Source organism: Haliaeetus leucocephalus, unplaced genomic scaffold (genome assembly GCF_000737465.1).
Source record: "Haliaeetus leucocephalus isolate CR32 unplaced genomic scaffold, Haliaeetus_leucocephalus-4.0 Scaffold657, whole genome shotgun sequence".
NCBI lineage: Eukaryota > Metazoa > Chordata > Aves > Accipitriformes > Accipitridae > Haliaeetus > Haliaeetus leucocephalus.
The window spans coordinates 263783-280265 of NW_010973093.1; the positions used below are offsets into that span (position 1 = coordinate 263783).

The window sequence follows — 16483 nt, forward strand, 5'->3', positions numbered from 1 at the left end:
GGGGGGAGCTCGGGAGCTGGAAAGTTTTTTGGGGGTCAGGGGGGATGCGGGTGGGGGAGTCCCGGGACCGGCCCCGGTCGTCGCCTTCCAGCCGAGCGAGCGGGAGCGGCAGCCGGCGCGTATGCCCCGGCCTCCCCCGGGCGCCCCGTGTGGTTTCGCTCTCGGTTGTTTTTCGGTTTGCTTTAAACACCGTTCCCTAGGAGCACTGGGGCCCGCCCTGCTGCTTTTCCTTTTCGATTGTAATTTTTTTTTTTTTTTTGTCTCCTTAACACTTTTCTCTACCAGCCTTGCTGGGTGACGAGCGGAGGCAGGCGGGCACAGGGGACGGTTTGGAACCGTAAACCGAGCAGCCCGTCGTGTCTTGGAGCCCTTTGGCCCGTCCTTGTGCTGCAGGGCCGGTAAAACAGAGCGAGAAAAAGCAACAGGCAGCGAGGGCGGTGGTGAGCTTCGACGTGCAGTGTTAACCGCTCCGAAATACAACAAAAAAAGCTGTAGCAGAGGGTATTTTTTGGGGGGGTTGTGACCGCAGGTGTGGGCGGCAGTCACTCGTGCCCTGAAGTGTGTCCGATCTCTGCTGTGGAGCAGAGATGCCGCAGCCCTTCCCAAACCTGGGGGACCGATCCTGTCGGTCAGGTCTCCGTGTACAGATACTAAGTACAGACACTTACTAATTCAGGAATGTTGGCCTGAAGCGGCACGTGGGAACTAGCGGTTGCACAAACAAAGCGATGTAGAAAGGTGAGAATTGAGAAATAGCTGACCTTTCCTGCCCGGAGCCGTTCCTAAGAAACACTCTAGGCTGCCGGAGGTAATACTGCTTTTTATTTACCCAGCAAAAACACATTTGTTGTTACAACAGAGATGTTGATAGTCTTCCTGGGAAGCAGGCTCTTGGTGTCCCTGGGGTGAGGGACCTTCTGGGGAGCTCTTATGACCGGCTCCCAAAGATCAGCTGGGAAGGGTTGGTGCTGTGGGGCCTTCCCAGTGCTGGTGCTGAGCCCTAGGCAGACTTTGATGCCTCATGAGCTGTTGTCACGCAGGGTTTTGCTGAGGATCAGGTGTTTTTATTGGTTGTGTCTCCTGTTGGACTTTAGCCTCTTGCCGGCTGCCCCTGGTCGGACTGATCCATTGCAGGGCACCGGTCTCACCCCTGCCTGGCTAAAGCACCGCTCCGGCACCTCCTCGATGGGCTTGTTCAGGTGGGAACAACCAGGCTCTGTCCCTGTCACTGTGCCACATGCTGTCCCCTGTGGCATCCCTGGTCCCTTGGGTCTGGCCCTGTGCCGGGCTGCAGTGCTGCCCTGCATGGGGGGGAGCGTGCCTGCCCTCCCGTATGTCGCAGTGGCAACGCTCCCTCGAGGCCAGCGAGACCGTCTGTGCTGTGCTTTCTTCTCCCAGATCTCTCCATAAGCTGGGAAAAATAAAGGGGATGTAGTTAATGCAGCTCAGGTGAGTCCCCTGCCAGGCTTGGGGGGCTGCGGGTGTGCAGTCCCCAAGGGGGGATGGAGCCCTGACATGCTGCGGGGTGGCTGCCTGCTCGCAGGAGCTGTGCTGGCCGGAGCGATGCAAAGGGCCAGGGAAGCTGGAGATGCCCCACAAACTTTGGGGGGGGAGGCATCCCTGGCTGGAGATGCCCCACGGTCTTGGGGTGCAGGCTCGGGGTGTGCCCCGTGCAGAGTTACCGCAGGCGGTTTCTCTGTTGCGGGAGCAGGAAGCGGGTGACATGGGGTGACATTGCTGCACAGCCCCGGACGGTTTCTCAACAGGTAGCAGGAAATCTTGTGGCTGGGGGCAGGGCCCGGTGCCTGGGGCAGGAAAACGAAGGCAAGTGGGTTTGGAGACATCGCCCCATCTGGGCGCCCACCGAGCAGGGTGGGAAGATGCCGAGCCAGAGCTGGCAGAATGGGATTTCTCTCTGGTGAGCTGGGAACACACTGGTGTGCCTGTTCTCTGGTCGCTGGTGGGCAGCCGGTGCCTGCTGCCCCGTCCCCAGGCAGCCCTGTCTCAGCCCCATGGGTTGGTGGGATTCCCCCAGGATCGCTGCGGTGGGGAGCCTGTGTCAGAGTCCTGTTTGCTTTATGGGATGGACTTGCCTTTATTTGCTTACCGAGCCTGGAGACACTCACTGCTGTGAGAGCCGGCCGGCAGCACCCACACCCTGCCTGGGGCTGAGCGAGGGTTTAACACCTCCCTCCTTTGGGCAGGATCCAACCTCTCCAAACCCTGCTGGGTCCTGCATGGTCAGGACACCCCTGTGGCTCCCAGTGCTGGGCATGGGCTGAGGAGGTTTTGGGGGGGGTTGTCATGGGCTCCCTTCTCATTCCTATAAAACCCTGGGCATGCAAATCCTCCTTGATGCTGGGGTGGAGGTTTTGAGCCTCTGTGGAGGCACCTGTGGCGCTGATCCGTGCATCCCCCTTCTGTGGCGCTGAGCCAGCGAGGTGACAGTTTTACACCCGGGGCCGGCCCTGCACCCTGGGGACTGTCCCCAGCGCTGGGCTGGGAGCCGTGACAGCTCATCCTCCCCCCACCTGCGTTTCCGGAGCCTTCGACTGCTTGGGAGTGTCTTGAGAAAGTTTCATGCAAACTGCACGGCGTTAGCGAAGCAGCACTGGCAGCTGCCAGCCCAGCGCCCTGGCACAGGCTAGGGCTGCTTTTACCAGGGCATGGCTTTTGCTACCAGCCCCGGGCTTCCCTCTTGCAAATTTAGTGCTAAATTAGAGCTCTCCCTGCCAGCAATGCTCATCCCTCCTTGTAAAAGCTGGGTGAGCCTCCCAGGGCTGAGTTTCGGGGTATAACAGGGAGCAGATCCTCCTCCCCCCCCATTTGGGAGCATTGCACTGGGGGTAGCTGGTGTCTAATTAGGAAATGAATTAAATTTCCTCTCAAGGCAGCTGCATGAAAAGCAGCTCCAGTCAAACGGGACGTGACGGGGATGCTGCGAGGAGGCTGCTTTGCATCCCCTTTGTATGAAGCCCGAATGTGTGCGCCAGATTTCGGGACCCGTGTGAATTTGCTGGCCCAGGCGTCCTCAGAGCTGTTGTGTTTCTCTTTGAGTAACTGGGAATGCTGCTGCCGACGGGCTTGTTGCTGCTTGTAGGGCTGTGGGGAGTTTCCTGGGACTTGGGGCTTCAAAAGCTGTCCTGAAATTGTTTTTGGAGGGCTGGGAACTGGGGAGCGGGTTCTGGCACACCATGCGATTGGGGTCCCCACGTCCCTGGGGCTGCTGGTCCTGCCAAGTGGCCGAAGGTGCTGGGGAAGGATGATCTGGTATGCTCCTGGAAGGAGAAGGGTCCAGATGTGCCCCAAGTCCTGTTCCAGGGCAGGAAGAGGGATGCGATGCCGCTGAGCTCCGAATCCCAAGTGGGCATATCTGTGGGCAGGAGATGTCCCTGTGCCACCCCTGGGTACAGCGGAGAGGGGTGGCATGGGATGTCCATGCTGGGGGCTGAGTCTGGCTTCCCCCGCCGCCCTCCCCGCCGGAGGTTGTAATTGCTCGTAACGAGGCTCTACCCGCTAATCCGTGCCCAAGCACGGCGGGAGGGCTGCTGGCGTTGGAGGAGAGGACGCAAAAGCTTATAGAAATTAGGGGCATTTCCGTTTTCCTGCTCTCCAGCTCCTGGCCCCGCAGCCATGGGGCTTCTCCGCATCCCAGGTGTTGACCCCAGACCCTCTCACCTCGGGTCCCTTCTGGCCAGGGGGGACTTTGGGGCTGGAGGGATGCCCAGTGGATGGGCAGGATACGGCTGCTGGAGAATCAGATGCATTTATATTTTTCTCTCAGGGATGCAGAACCGTGGCTGCCCGCCGGGTTTCTGCTGGCACGAGGGATTTGGGGAGAGCGAAGGCAGCCTGGCACGCTGGGCTGGAGGAGCTGCCAGCCACTGGTGGGGGGATGCTGGGGGGCCAGGTCACGGCTCGGCCAGGCTGCCCTTGTACTGGGTGCTCCTGCCTTTGCCGGCCGCCTTTGAGGGCTTGGTGCCTCCCTCGCTGCCATGACCTGTCCCCTTGCCCCAGCGCATCTGTCCATCCTGCAGGGCTATCCCCCCCCACCCCTAAATTCGTGGCCCCAGTGTCTCGGAGAGCCTGAGCTGCCCAGGCTTTGTTGGTATGGGTGGGAGCAAAGTCCTCCCCCCTCCTTCTCACCCGGGAGCGCTGCCAGCACCGCTTGCCGGGTGCTCCCTCCGGCTTTGTCCTGAGCTATCGGCGTGGAGCAACCTCGTGGCGCTGCCAAGGGCACCGGGAGCATGGGTGCTTGCAGAGCCCAAACCCCCTTCCCGGGGCCGGCCCAGGGCAGGGACCCAGGGAGGTGCTGCCTTCTTCCAGGCTCCACCAGCTCCTGCTTTTTGGCCTTGTTTTGGGTCTTCTTTGTCCCCCACCCTCGCTGGGGATTGCTGCCTGGGTGGAAGGTGCAGTCACCACAGCCTGGGCACCCCATGAACCTGCTGCCACCCAGGCATGGGGACCGGGGCAGAGCCCGTAGCCCAACCGCCTGGCACGCAGGGACCGAGGGGTGGCCGGGGCGAAGTCGAGGTGTCACAATCTTCCACCCAGCCAGGGAACCCGCTGCCGGTCTGCGGGGGAGACACCACCAGCTCCCCAAGGTGCAGCCGGGCTCTTGCACCAGACATCGCCCAGCCGAGCCGTGGGTGGAGCGGGTCCTGCGTGACTGCCAGCGCTGCGGCATCCCGGGCTCACCTTCACTCCCCGGCAGACCCGGTTGGGTGCTTGTTTGCGCCTTCCTTCCCGGGGCGTTGGCGAGCGGTACCGGGGCGGCAGCCAGCCTTGACCCTGCAGGAAGGCGTTGTGCAAGAGGATGGGGTTTTATCACAGGGTTGGGCTTAGCGATTGCAAACGCGTCACCCTGGCCCATGCGGGACCCTGTTGCCACTGCAGCTCTGCCAGACGTGGGGTGCCAGCACCCCAGGGACCAGGCTTTCCTGGCAGGGTGCAAAGGGGATTTCATAGCGAGAAGCGAGTGTGCTCTACAGGGGGTAAAGAGCAGCACGGTGCAGGTGTGGAAGGGGAAATTCCTGCAGTGCATGTCCCTGGTGATGCTATGGGTACCAAAGGAGAACAAACAATCTGAGAAGATAAAATAAATATTAAACTCCCTGGTCAGGAATATTTCAAGAGCTCAAGCGTGGCTTGGCTGCTGGGACAGCCCTACCAAAGCCCAGGAGCTGGTGGTCAAGGCAGGATCAAACCATTTTATATATAAATATGTAGAAGTGGTGTTTCAGTGCTGGGGTTGGAGCAGTTCTGACAGCACTGCATGCAGGCAGCTGGTTCGAGTCGCCTGGTTCCTCCGATGCTTCCGGGACATCCTGCTCCCCGCAGGGCGAGCAAAAGCAGCTCCTATTTGCCAGGCTCCTGGGGATGCTCCTGCTTCTCCCTGCTGCTTACATTGTGGGGAACTGTGCTCTTAGAGGGCTGATGGGGGACCAGGTGTGGGGCTGTGGCTGTCCCAGTCATGTTCCCTGGCTCCGGGTGCTGGCGGATCCACAGGTCAGGGTGAAACTGGGCGCAGACGAGCTGGGTGTTGCCTCCTGGAGATGTGAACTTCCCACCTTGCGCCGCCCCAGTTGAGCTGGTTTCTCTTCTGCAATCACAGAGGGTCATGCGGGAGCATTGGGGCACCTCGGCATTGGGGCTGCTCTGTCTGGATCCCAGCTGCCTGCCCAAGCTCCATGTGCCCCTTCCCTGCTGGCAATGGCTGCGGGGTGCTTTGGATTGGGGGGTCCCGCTGGTCCCATGGCTCGGGTTTGCTGTGGAGGGGGGCTGCAGCTTGCAAGGGAGTGATGGAGGGGACCTGTGCTGGAGACTGAGACTTCTCCAGTAGCAAAGGCTTCCCGGGTGGGATGGGGATGCTTCCCAGCAGCCTGGGCTGTGTTTCCTCCTCCCCCTTCACATGGCAGTTGCAATCCTGACCCCAAAAGGAAGAGCGTTGTCTGGGGACACCCATAATAACGTGTTTCTTTAATGTTTTGCTGCAATTAGTGTGCTCTGCACCCAGTTAATTAAGTAGAGCCTGGGTTTATAGGGTGTTTTGGCACCCTGTGTCCCAACTCAAGGCATCTGTGGGTGCAGGTGGCCACCCGAGGATTGTGTTCCTGCCACCCAAGCAGGTGTCTGGTGGTCCCAGTGCTGTCCCTGGGTGTTGGGGGGGTCCGGGAGCAGCTTTCCCACAGGCTCTCCCCGTTGCAGGAGGAACTGCGGCCCCGGCTCTGCTGCATGAAGAAGGGTCCCAATGGCTACGGCTTCAACCTGCACAGCGACAAGAGCCGCCCAGGGCAGTACGTGCGTGCCATCGACCCCGATTCACCGGCTGAGGCGGCGGGGCTGGCCCCCCAGGACCGCATCATCGAGGTATGCTGGGGCAGGGGGGCTGCTGGCGGGCTGGGGCATCTCCCCAAAAAACTCAGTGCTCCCTCGCATCCCGGTGCCCGGGAGGGAGCCGCCCTTTGCCGGGACGGTGCGCGGCATCCCCGGTGCCGGCGGTGACTCACGGTGCAGCCACCTGACCCGCACCGGCCTGGCCGTCCCCACCCAGGGGTGCAGCCGAGTGGGTGGCGGGGAGCAGCACCGCGGAGGGCTGGGGCTGAGCACTAATTAGCTGGCTGCACGTGAAGCGGCGGTAGCACCGTCCTCTGCTCCGAGCAGGAGTGTCCCTGGGCTGTCCCTAGGGTGGGGCAGGATGAGGACAAGGTGCACGATGGCCCCTAAGCCCTGCTGCCGGCTGTGACCAGGGTGGGGATGGGGACAGGGTTTGGACCAGGCAGGATGGTGACCCACGAGGGCAAGGACCAGCTGAGCTCCGACCCCGCTGCTCACCAGGGCAGGGGGCTGCTGCCTCTTTGCCCCAAAAGCTTTGGGGGTCTCCAGGGACCGTGCCCTGGCACAAGGGCTTTGTGCCTCACCCGTGCTGCCCATCTTCTGCGCCAGCCCTGGGTCTGCGCGCTGCTGGACGCTCCCTGCCAGCTTTGCCCGTACGATCCCGTGCTAATCACTCAGAGGAAAATCTGCTTTTAATGAGGTTTTGCTGGCTTCACCGCTAATCCCCGCAAGGCTGTGGATACCTGCAGGGGCTGTGGGGTGGCCGTGCTGGGGCTGTGACTGGTACCAAGGCTGGTACCCGGCCCCTCCGTGGGGCTCCCGAGGGACGGATGTCCCCTGGCCCTGGCAGTGACATCGTGCCATGCCCGCAGGTGAACGGGGTGTGCATGGAGGGCAAGCAGCATGCCGATGTGGTGGCAGCCATCAAGGCGGGCGGTGATGAGACCAGGCTGCTGGTGGTGGATGTCCTCACGGATGAGTTCTTCAAGAAGTGCAAGGTGGTGCCCTCGGAGGAGCACCTGGCAGGTGGGCTGGGGGCTGTGCTGCAGGGAAGGGGGTTTGTGCCACCTCTGCCGGCTCTGTGTCACCTTGTCACCAAGCATGGGGGTGCTGGGGGAGTCCCCGAGCCCTGGGAGGTGGAGGTCTCATCACCCTGGGGCCAAGCAGGGTCACCCGGCTTTGGCACCTTCCTGGCCCGGCTGCGGGCCCCGTGCCAGGGTGGTGAGGCTGATGTGGGCTCTGTGGGAAGGCAGGTTTATGGCCCCGGGTTGCACTTTGGCAGGGTTTATGGTTTGGGGAGCGAGCAGGCAGCAGCTGTTCTTTGCTCTCCTCTGCAGCCTCGGCTCAGCCGTGGCCCCCTCCCTGCTGTCACGGTGGTCCCTGGGAGGATGGGGGGGTCTCACTGGGCTCCATGTTGTGGCTGTCATCATGGGGATGTACCCGGTGCCCAGCAGCATCCCCTCATGCTGTGGGGCTGGCTGCAAGGGGTGGGTTAAAAAAATTTGGGACCTGGCTAGACTGTGGGTGGGTGAGTGGTGGCCACGTGCAGCCTTTGCTGGGCACTGCTGTGCCCGTAGGCAAGGGGGCAGAGCAAACACATCCTCACCCAGCACCTGTGTCCTCACCCTGCAGGTCCCTTGCCAGAACCAGTTGCCAATGGTGATCTAGGGAAGGTAAGAGAGCCTCATCTTGCTTTTAATCCCATCTGTGCCAGTCTACAGCCAGGAACTGTGCCTGTTTAGGTGTCCCCTCTGCCCATGGGTGGGTGATGCCACCAGGGACTACAGTGCTCCCAGGCTGCCACACAACAGTAGGTGCCACTGGGAAGGGGACTGGGAGCTGGTGCCCCCCAGGAAGGGGGTTGCTTGTGGGGCTGTGTGTCATGAAGGTGGCTGCAATGCCTGCCTTCCTCCTCTTCCTCCTCCATCCTCATGATGCTGCAGGGCTGAGACACCTTGTGCTGCTGCAGGGAAGTAGCATCCAGCCCTGCAGCCGTCCTCCTCCTCCTGCTAAAGCTGGGGCAGTCAGGCTGGGGTGTAATCCTTCCTCGCCCCGGATGGGCAGCGCTGGAGGTATTTATGAGCCTGGAGCTCGCAGGGGATTATGTGTGGGGAGGGCGGATTTCATGGCCCCCTGGGTGGGACTCACAACTCCAGGGGCTGTTCCCAAACCTCAGGGCTGGAGCTGCCCTGCTCACGTTTGCTCCCTGCTCCCCCCCAGGAAAATGAAAATGGTGGAGACTCACAGTCCAACTCAGTGTCCGAGAGCCCGTCCAGTCCCGGGCTGCTGGCTGTGTCCCCCGATTCTGGAGAGACCCACAGCGAGGTAAGGCTGGGGATGCTGGCGGGGAGGCAGTGGCTGGAAAGCGGGGTCTGGGCTGAGCCCCCACTGTGGGGCTGTCCCGGGGGGGCACAGCGGGGCTGATGCAGCCTCTCCCCCCCAGCCTGACATGCAGGAGGGTGACAAGCGCCATTCAGCATCCGGCTCCCTCCTCGACCTTGACATCCCGCTGGCCGTGGCCAAGGAACGGGCACACCAGAAGCGTACCAGCAAGCGGGCACCCCAGATGGACTGGAGCAAGAAAAATGAACTGTTCAGCAACCTGTGAAGGCCCCAGGGCAGGGGTGAGGGTCCGCTGCCCGCCCCCCCAGCCTTGCACCCACCTCTCCTGCATCCCCCTCCTCCCTGCCACAGGGTCCCAGCGGGGATGCAGGGCTGCTCCCCACCACCTTGACCTGAGCAATGGGGCTCAGTGGCCAGCAAGCATCCCTGCAGCAGGGTCCTGGGTGGTAGTTTTAGGCTAGAGAGAGCTGGGGGGGGGTGCCCCCTCCCGTGAGTCCATCCCCAGGGTGCTCCTCCAGACCAGCCTTGAAGCCCTGTGCACCCTGGTAGGCACAAGCAGGGGTTCAGGGAGGGGGAGTCAAGGATTTGGGGTGGCCTGATGCCCAACACTTCTGATCCCCGCTGTTCCCTGGTTCTTCCCCCACCCCAAACCCCATCTCCATTTGAGCCCCCCCCCTGCCCAAATTGCCCTTTAACTGCAAAACCTGAGGCTTTTAGTGACTTTTAGCAAACCCCATCTGCCCAGCCACTGACCACAGTTATTCCTCCCTGGGGTGTTTGACCCCTGCCTGGCAAGCTCCGTCCATGATGACCCTGTCCCTTTGTCCTCCAGCTGCAAGGAGGGACATGGGTGCCCAGCACGGTGGGGAGCCCCCAGCACTCTGCCCCTGGGGCTATTTTGGGAGAGGAGAGGGTGTCTGGAGCCAGTGCAGCAAGCAATAATCATCTCCTTTGCTCCCACTCACTCCTGGAGACAGAGCCCATTAGGGTTTGAATCTGACACTGTTTAATTTAAAGGCTTCTCAATAGACTCTTTTTTTTTTTTTCTGAAATAAGAGTTTTCCAATCACACTGTTTTATTTTTTTTTAAATGTATTTTGTGGAAATTCTTCCTGTGGATGTTTTGTTTCCATGTATTGCGATCGGGTGTTGTCGTACTGTCGAGCTCAAGACAAATTCTGTTTACTGGAATAAACCTTCCTGACTTCACGTGTCCGGTTTAAGGCTAAATCCTTCTAAAGCACGAGGGTGTGCGGGGGCTCATCGGGGGCTCGCTGTGCCGCGAGGGCTGGGGAAAGAGGCAGGTAATGCTCCCAGTGGTGGGGGACACTAGGGCTGCTTTGGGTGCCCCTCGGCACCCAGTGGGGCCAGGCTGGGGGGGTTGGGGAGGGACCTGCTGGTCCCAGTGTGGGTTAATGCCTAGGGTGATTAAAGGGCTTTAATCCCCTGGGGAGTGGAGGGGGGGGGAAGCGATGCAAGGCTGTAATCTGTGTCTGCTGGCCTGGTTGGAGGGCAGCAGCTCTGCTGGGGGCAGCCCAAATCTGCCTCCAGCCCCTCTGGGGGGGTTTGGAGTGAGCCTGAGCCCCAGGGTTGCATCTTGGGTTGGGGGAAGGTAGGGGGGGATTGGTGGGGTGAGGGTTTGCTTGTCCCTCTAAATTGCTGGATCTTAGCCCTGTCTGGGGAGTGAAGCAGAGGAAAGCAGGGCAGAGAGGTGTTTCAACATGGGGTTGGTGATGGTGTCGTGGCTGGAAGGGGCTGGGGGTACAGCGTGGTGGGGCTAGGATGTCCCCAAGGCTAATTTTAAGCCCATGTGGGGCAGCTTATACATGGCCAAGCGAAGCCCTCCTGCTGCAGCGGGTGAGCGCAGGAGCATGCTGTGCCTGGGTGGCTTAGCAGGGCCAGTCTGGTGGCAGCTCAGCTGGACTGGGGAGGGTGGGATGGCAGCTCCCAGGGACAAGGCAGGGCTGTGCTCTCAGCAGGGGCCGTGGCGTGCTGTGCACCTGCAGCCCCAGCCCCTGCCTGGCATCTTTGCTTCCTCCTCTTCTGCACACTCTTTTTTCGTGCTCCAAACCCCCAGACAAGCTCCTCTACCTGAGCAGAGGAGTGGTCACAGAGGTCTGCAGCTCAAATGACAACCAAGTGACAAAGTGCCACCACATCTGCGGGGGATGCACAGTAAGCTGTAAGCTGGGGTAGCCTGTTTCAACCTGCCTCATTCTCCGAAGTTGTGTCCTCTGTGGCAGTGCTGCTGAGTGAAGGTGAGCCCCTGTCCCCTCCTTTCCCACCCTCACCCCCTTGGGACAAGCAGGGTGTCCCTGCCTGGGACGTGGTGCGATGCCATGGGCTGGGGCTGCCCATGCAGGGCAGGAGCAGGGGTACCCGGCAGGTACCAGGAGCATCTTTTGCCTCTTCACCCAGTCGGAGCAGCCTGGGGACTGGTTCTCTGTGGGAACCCCGGTTGAGCCCCGCTGGGACCCCCCCCAGCCTGGGGGAGGGCTGTGGCTGCAGGACAGACCCAACTTTGTTTCGGGTTGCCAGGGCAAAGGCTTTTCCCAGCCGCCCATGGAGGCGGGGGAGTGCGCCGGCGTTGCCGGGGGACTGGGGATGCCAAGCGGGGCACTCGCTGGCGCCGGAGCAACCAGCCAGGCACAGGGAGCTGTGGTGGGGCCGGAGGGCAGCATGGTTTCACTGTACCCCCCACCTGGCGGCAGAGGTTAAAAGAAATTATTTTTCCCATGTTTTTCACTTTTTAGGGGAGCAAATCCCACCTCAGCTACATGTCTCCTGCCCGTCTGACCTTGCTTCTCTGGCAGAGGGATGAAATGTCCCATGGAAGGAGCACAGAGCCAGCAGTTCACCTGGCAGGTTCTGCAAATCTTGTTCTGGGGGACAGAATCCATTCCTGCCTGCAGCAGGTGACGAAGAGCATAAGGATTAGTAGCCCTTGTCATGGTAATCCCAGCAGGAAGCAGAGCTGCTCTTCACTTTATTACCGCACAAATCTTTTGCTACAACTAAATCCATGCTAAATACTTGTTGTTTAAAATACCACGATACACGATTCCTGCACTGGGTTTTAATATTAGTCACAGGAATGATGTATTTAAATGAACTAAAATTGGAAAACTAAAACCTCCAGGCCCTAAAAATACAGGCACAGCAATACTAAAAATTCCACAGTCTACCAATCTCTGATAAAACCATTCCTGGGCAAATCTGAAAGCTATTACCTGACACTGCGTAATTGGAACAAATAATTTCTGGTCTAGAATTAGGCATTACGGCTGCTATTACAGTGGGAAAACGCAAAGGAGCATCAGTTATCCTCCTTACCTTCTGTCCTCTCCTCTTAGCAAGCTTCCCTGCTGTGGAGAGCATGCTGTGTAGGGCAGGAAAGGTCAGGCTAAATAACTGCATTAAAATGTCTGTCCAGTGGGAGTCAGGCAAGTGCCTCTTCTTCAGCGACAGATCTCCGCTGTATCACAGTGGAGGCCTGCTGGCTGGTTACTGCCCTAAATATATCTGCCCCGGGTAAGAGGTATACTTCCCCCCATTCAGCTTACTGGAGAGCAGTGAACAGAGCCTCCAGGCTCAGCAGAGCAAGCCCTGAGCTCCCTGAAGCCGGGGATCACTATTCCATCTCCTTTCAGTTGTGTTCTCCTCCTCCTCACTTTCATAAAAGCAGCCTGGTACAAAATGAAGTGTAATATTCCTTCACGGGTGACCTGAGGTTTCCAGGTCCAAAGCATGGCCCTGAAATTCATGGGGTTTTGTCTCAGCAGCCTCCTGCAGGTGCCAGTCCCCCCATTACGCAGCAATTGTGGCGAGGCTCTGCTCTAGTCTTGGTTGGCTGGTATCAGTAATTTTCATTGTGTTAACTTGCTCTTGGTTGTGCTCACCCACCACACCTGGGCCTCTCACTTCCAGGACCCAGCAATGCCCCCCCTGCAACCCACTACACCCCAGAAAATAGGGTTCAAAGAGTCTCTGCTGTTCTTTACAACTTCTAACCACCCTCTCACCAGCCAAAGCGAGCAGCCGAGTCCCACTGCTCCCAGATAGCTCTGGGGAAACCTCAGATTTTTGTCAGGTTTTTTTATTCAGGAGGAAACAGACTGAGCTACCAGTGCACTGAGACTGCCTCTACCAAATTGCTGAATCCTGCTCTAAGGGCAGTGGAAGAAGGAACAGTGGGTGCTGCTTGTCCAGAAACTGGTCACACCAGGAATCAATTAACTGCTGGTGATTTTAGGCTCTGCTGGAACAGCATGTTAAGGTTATAGTCATTCCTAGTCAAGCCTGTGAATTAATGGCTGCTCTCCAGGTCCAAATTTCAGGCAGTAATCCTGGCTGATGCAACAAGGTGCAAAGCTGACAAGATGACAAAGTAACCAAAAGAGACAGATGAAAACAGTTAAGTGCAGTGTTGGCTCACTGATGTCCTCCATACCCAGAGCTCACAACAGCGTCCAATTCCTCCCTGGAAACCAGGCCTGTGACTGGATGTGTCTGTCAAGTCTCCAGCACCCCAGCTGGCAGCTTCAGTTCAACATAGCTCTTCTCCTCCACGTGGTCTGTCTGTTCCAGGAGCCATCGTCTCTCCTGGTCACTGACATCCAGCCTCAACGTCACCTCTTGGAAAACACTGTTCACAGCAACCTGTATCAGAGGAAAAGCAGCTCAATCCCAGTCACAGGGCAAACACTGCTCACGTTCTCTGGGTAGAAGACGGGCTGTTACCGCACCTCCTTGAAATGAAGCTTTTTGAACATGCAGATACTGGCTTCATTTTCCTGACCAATCTTAGCCTCAAATTTGGTGATCCCCAGGTTTCTCACTCCTGCAAAAGAAACCAGAAAGAGAAGCATTTCTATTACCTGCTTGGCTGCCACATCTATGAAAGCACAGGACTCCCAATTTCTGGGACAGATGCATCCCTTACTACCCTGTCTGTATCACTGGGAATACGTGCTTCTAGATCGCATCCCAACCGTACTCCCGTTCCCTTGCACAAAGCCACCCTTACCATAGGACATCATCATCAGAGTTGCCTCCTTGCCAAACCCTCTGCCTCGGTAGCTGGGCTCTGAAAGAGACAGCCACAGAAGACAGCATCCAGTTACGTGAGACAAATCAGCCAGGCCAGACACTTTTCAGAAGAGACTGTGACCTGGACCAGCAAAGGATGCTGAGCAGGACTGAACAGCCATGGTAAAGCAATGAGAATAAAAAGCTGCTGTACGTAACATCTGCCTGCAGCTGGCTTTAGCCACAGCAACAAAAGTCCAAGCTATGAAGCAGAACTTGACCTGCAATCATAATTTCAATCTCGCCCAAAGTCGGATCCTCAGCATCAGTGAGGAAGAGATTCACATCCCCCACCATGCAGTCCTCATCCGCACACGCCTGCCCAGACCACCGCTCTGTGTCCAGCACAATGAAGGTGCACTCTGGGGAAAACAAAAGTGTAGCAGCATTTTCAGGGCACGCTGAGAATTATTCACAAATTACTGAAGGATGAAATTCAAGGCATGCAATGGACAGAGGAACAACAGTTTCCACATGTTAACAGTGAGGAAGAGCTAATAATTAGGCCTCCTATGCACAGTGTGCCTGGTCCTATCCCTAGAAATATAAGAAATATTCTGAAAAACCTGTTGTGAGGGTGACATAGACACCAAGACTAGAAACAGCCTATTTAAGGTGCATTAAAACTTTCATCCCATGACTGAGGTCTCCCTGCCTTGTCTCACTCTGCAGCAAGTTTGGGCAAAGAATTGTTTGGTGCACAAGAGACTGAGACCTAGTGATTCACCTAGTCCATATTATTTTTGTTTTTAGTAAGGCTTTTAACGCCAGCTAAGACAAATGTTCCAGACTGAGGTCTTTGCTAGCCTCAGTATTTTGCAGCTCCATATATTTCTACCAGGCTTTTATGGGCAGTGATTCATTACCTGCAGGAGAGCCAGGGAACAAATTCAGTCAGCACACCTCGACCAGGTAAAGTAATTCGATTTCTCAAGGAAAAATACAACCCCCTTCCAGCTTTTTTATGACAGTCAGACCTGGGGAGCGTTGACTGTGCAGGAGCAGCTCAGCACATAATGCTGTGGGAAGTAAATCACTGTAATCTTTGAAAAACTGCATAAAAAGGACACCAACAGCCCTGGACATTCTCTACTTCCCATAGCATATACCAGCTGTAAACAGAAAGCCAGTCTGAAGCTACTGTTGCACAAGGTCTCACATCCCATCTGCTTCAGCAAGTAGAGCCCACTCACCAGGCGCTCTCAGCCCACTGTGGGTCCTTTACAGGACAGAAGGGACCTGCTCACCACTCCCACCCACCCTTAGAAAATGATTAAGATCCTCACTGTCTGCATCGTCCCGCCAGCTGCGCTGCATCTCATACTCCTGCTCCAGGCTGAGTGGTTCAGAGGCGGTCAGGCGCTGCAGCTCCTCTGACTGCATCCACTTGTGGTACCTGACAACGGGACCCAGAACCAGATCACTGCCTGAGCTACAGCATCAGAGCCTGATTTCCACAAGTGCTTGGAGGATCAGGCTGTCAGAAAACAGTTCTGGAAACACTAGCATACTTATCAACTGAAAATATCCACAAGCCTCCCTCCCTTATCTAACACAGGAATCGGTGTTCTCCATGGAAATTTAACAAGTTTGTCCATCCTGTAGCTTTGTCTGAAGACTGCCCGGTGCAAACTTGATGTTTTTAAAAGTACTGAGTATTGAGTTCCGGCACATTTCATCCCGACTTACATTGATACAGCATCTCCTGGACACTGACAAAAAGACTAATACTGGCATCTTTGTGTTGAGGCTGCAGCTGGCCAGGCCAGCACTTTACAAACTGCCTGCACGCCTGCTTCCCATTTATCAAACATCCATCTGGCTTTGCACATTGAAGTTTTGCTCTTCCACTGTCAATAGGGAAAGAGATCAATTAACAAGAGAACTGTTGGCGGCTCACTCACAGCCAGGTATTTCCCCTTCCGTGGGTACAGAGCGGCACAGGTGACGTTCTCTTTGTCAGCAGACCTGGCAAAGAGCACAGACCTGCCAGGGATGTCTGTCGCAAAACTGATCGCCTTTCTACGAGTGCTCTTTCTGCTGTGTGGTTCCCAGGGGGAAGAGGGCCCTGCAGTTGTCAAGCCAGCACCCTTTCCGAACACCACACTCCTTTTAAAAAGAGAAGCGAGCCAGACAGCCTAGACTATCAGAGGACACGAGCCACGTACCGGGGCACATGTGCAGAAGTGTATGGCACCAGGGTCACCCTCTTTCCTTGCAGCACAGTGTTCTGGTTAATCTTCATGGCCTCTGTGCTGAGAGAGAGAGACCCAACACCCCACTCCGTGTCTCCAGCGAGGCCAAGGAATGGGACGGGACCCCTTGGAGCCCTTCGGCAGCCCCTCTCACTGTGCAGACAGACCCCAGCTCCTCCCAATCCCCCTCACAGCAACCTTCCCGCGTCCCCCCTGCTCCCCCCGACCCGGGGCAGGGCTCTGTCGGTGCCGAGTGCCCTCGGAGGCCCAACAGCGGCCGGGGGTCTGCCCTGACAGGGGCCACTGAACGCCTCATGACCCAGGCGGTGGTGGCGATCCCCTGCTCCGACACAACGCGGGCCTGAGGGGAACCCTGGGGCCTGAGGGGAGAGCCGGGGCCCGGGCGGGGAGAGGATCGGAGCCTGAGGGGAGCCCCGAGACCGTGAGGAAACGACTACCTGCCGCGTCGCCCTTCCGCGCATGCGCAGAGGGTCACCCTCCTCCCCGCCCCGAACAGTGCT

General features: G+C 57.9%; 2 protein-coding genes across 2 annotated transcripts in view; one reads left to right on the forward strand and one right to left on the reverse strand.

The window, feature by feature from the left end:
• SLC9A3R1 (solute carrier family 9, subfamily A (NHE3, cation proton antiporter 3), member 3 regulator 1) overlaps positions 1-9260 on the forward strand; it is a 9676-nt gene extending 416 nt beyond the window's left edge. The window contains exons 2-7 of the mRNA XM_010579465.1: positions 1361-1372; positions 6178-6369; positions 7209-7362; positions 7969-8009; positions 8563-8661; positions 8780-9260. Of these exons, the coding sequence (XP_010577767.1) occupies positions 1361-1372; positions 6178-6369; positions 7209-7362; positions 7969-8009; positions 8563-8661; positions 8780-8944 (663 nt within the window). The 3' untranslated portion in view covers positions 8945-9260. The remainder of the gene's footprint in view (positions 1-1360; positions 1373-6177; positions 6370-7208; positions 7363-7968; positions 8010-8562; positions 8662-8779) is intronic.
• A 3623-nt stretch (positions 9261-12883) lies between these two features.
• On the reverse strand, positions 12884-16298 carry NAT9 (N-acetyltransferase 9 (GCN5-related, putative)). Its single transcript, XM_010579285.1, has 6 exons — positions 15936-16298; positions 15054-15163; positions 13989-14129; positions 13706-13765; positions 13425-13519; positions 12884-13338 (listed from the first exon to the last, which is right to left on the reverse strand). Exons 1-6 carry the CDS (start codon positions 16010-16012, stop codon positions 13192-13194), a joined length of 630 nt encoding a protein of 209 aa, XP_010577587.1. The 5' UTR covers positions 16013-16298; the 3' UTR covers positions 12884-13191.
• Positions 16299-16483: the final 185 nt, after the last annotated feature.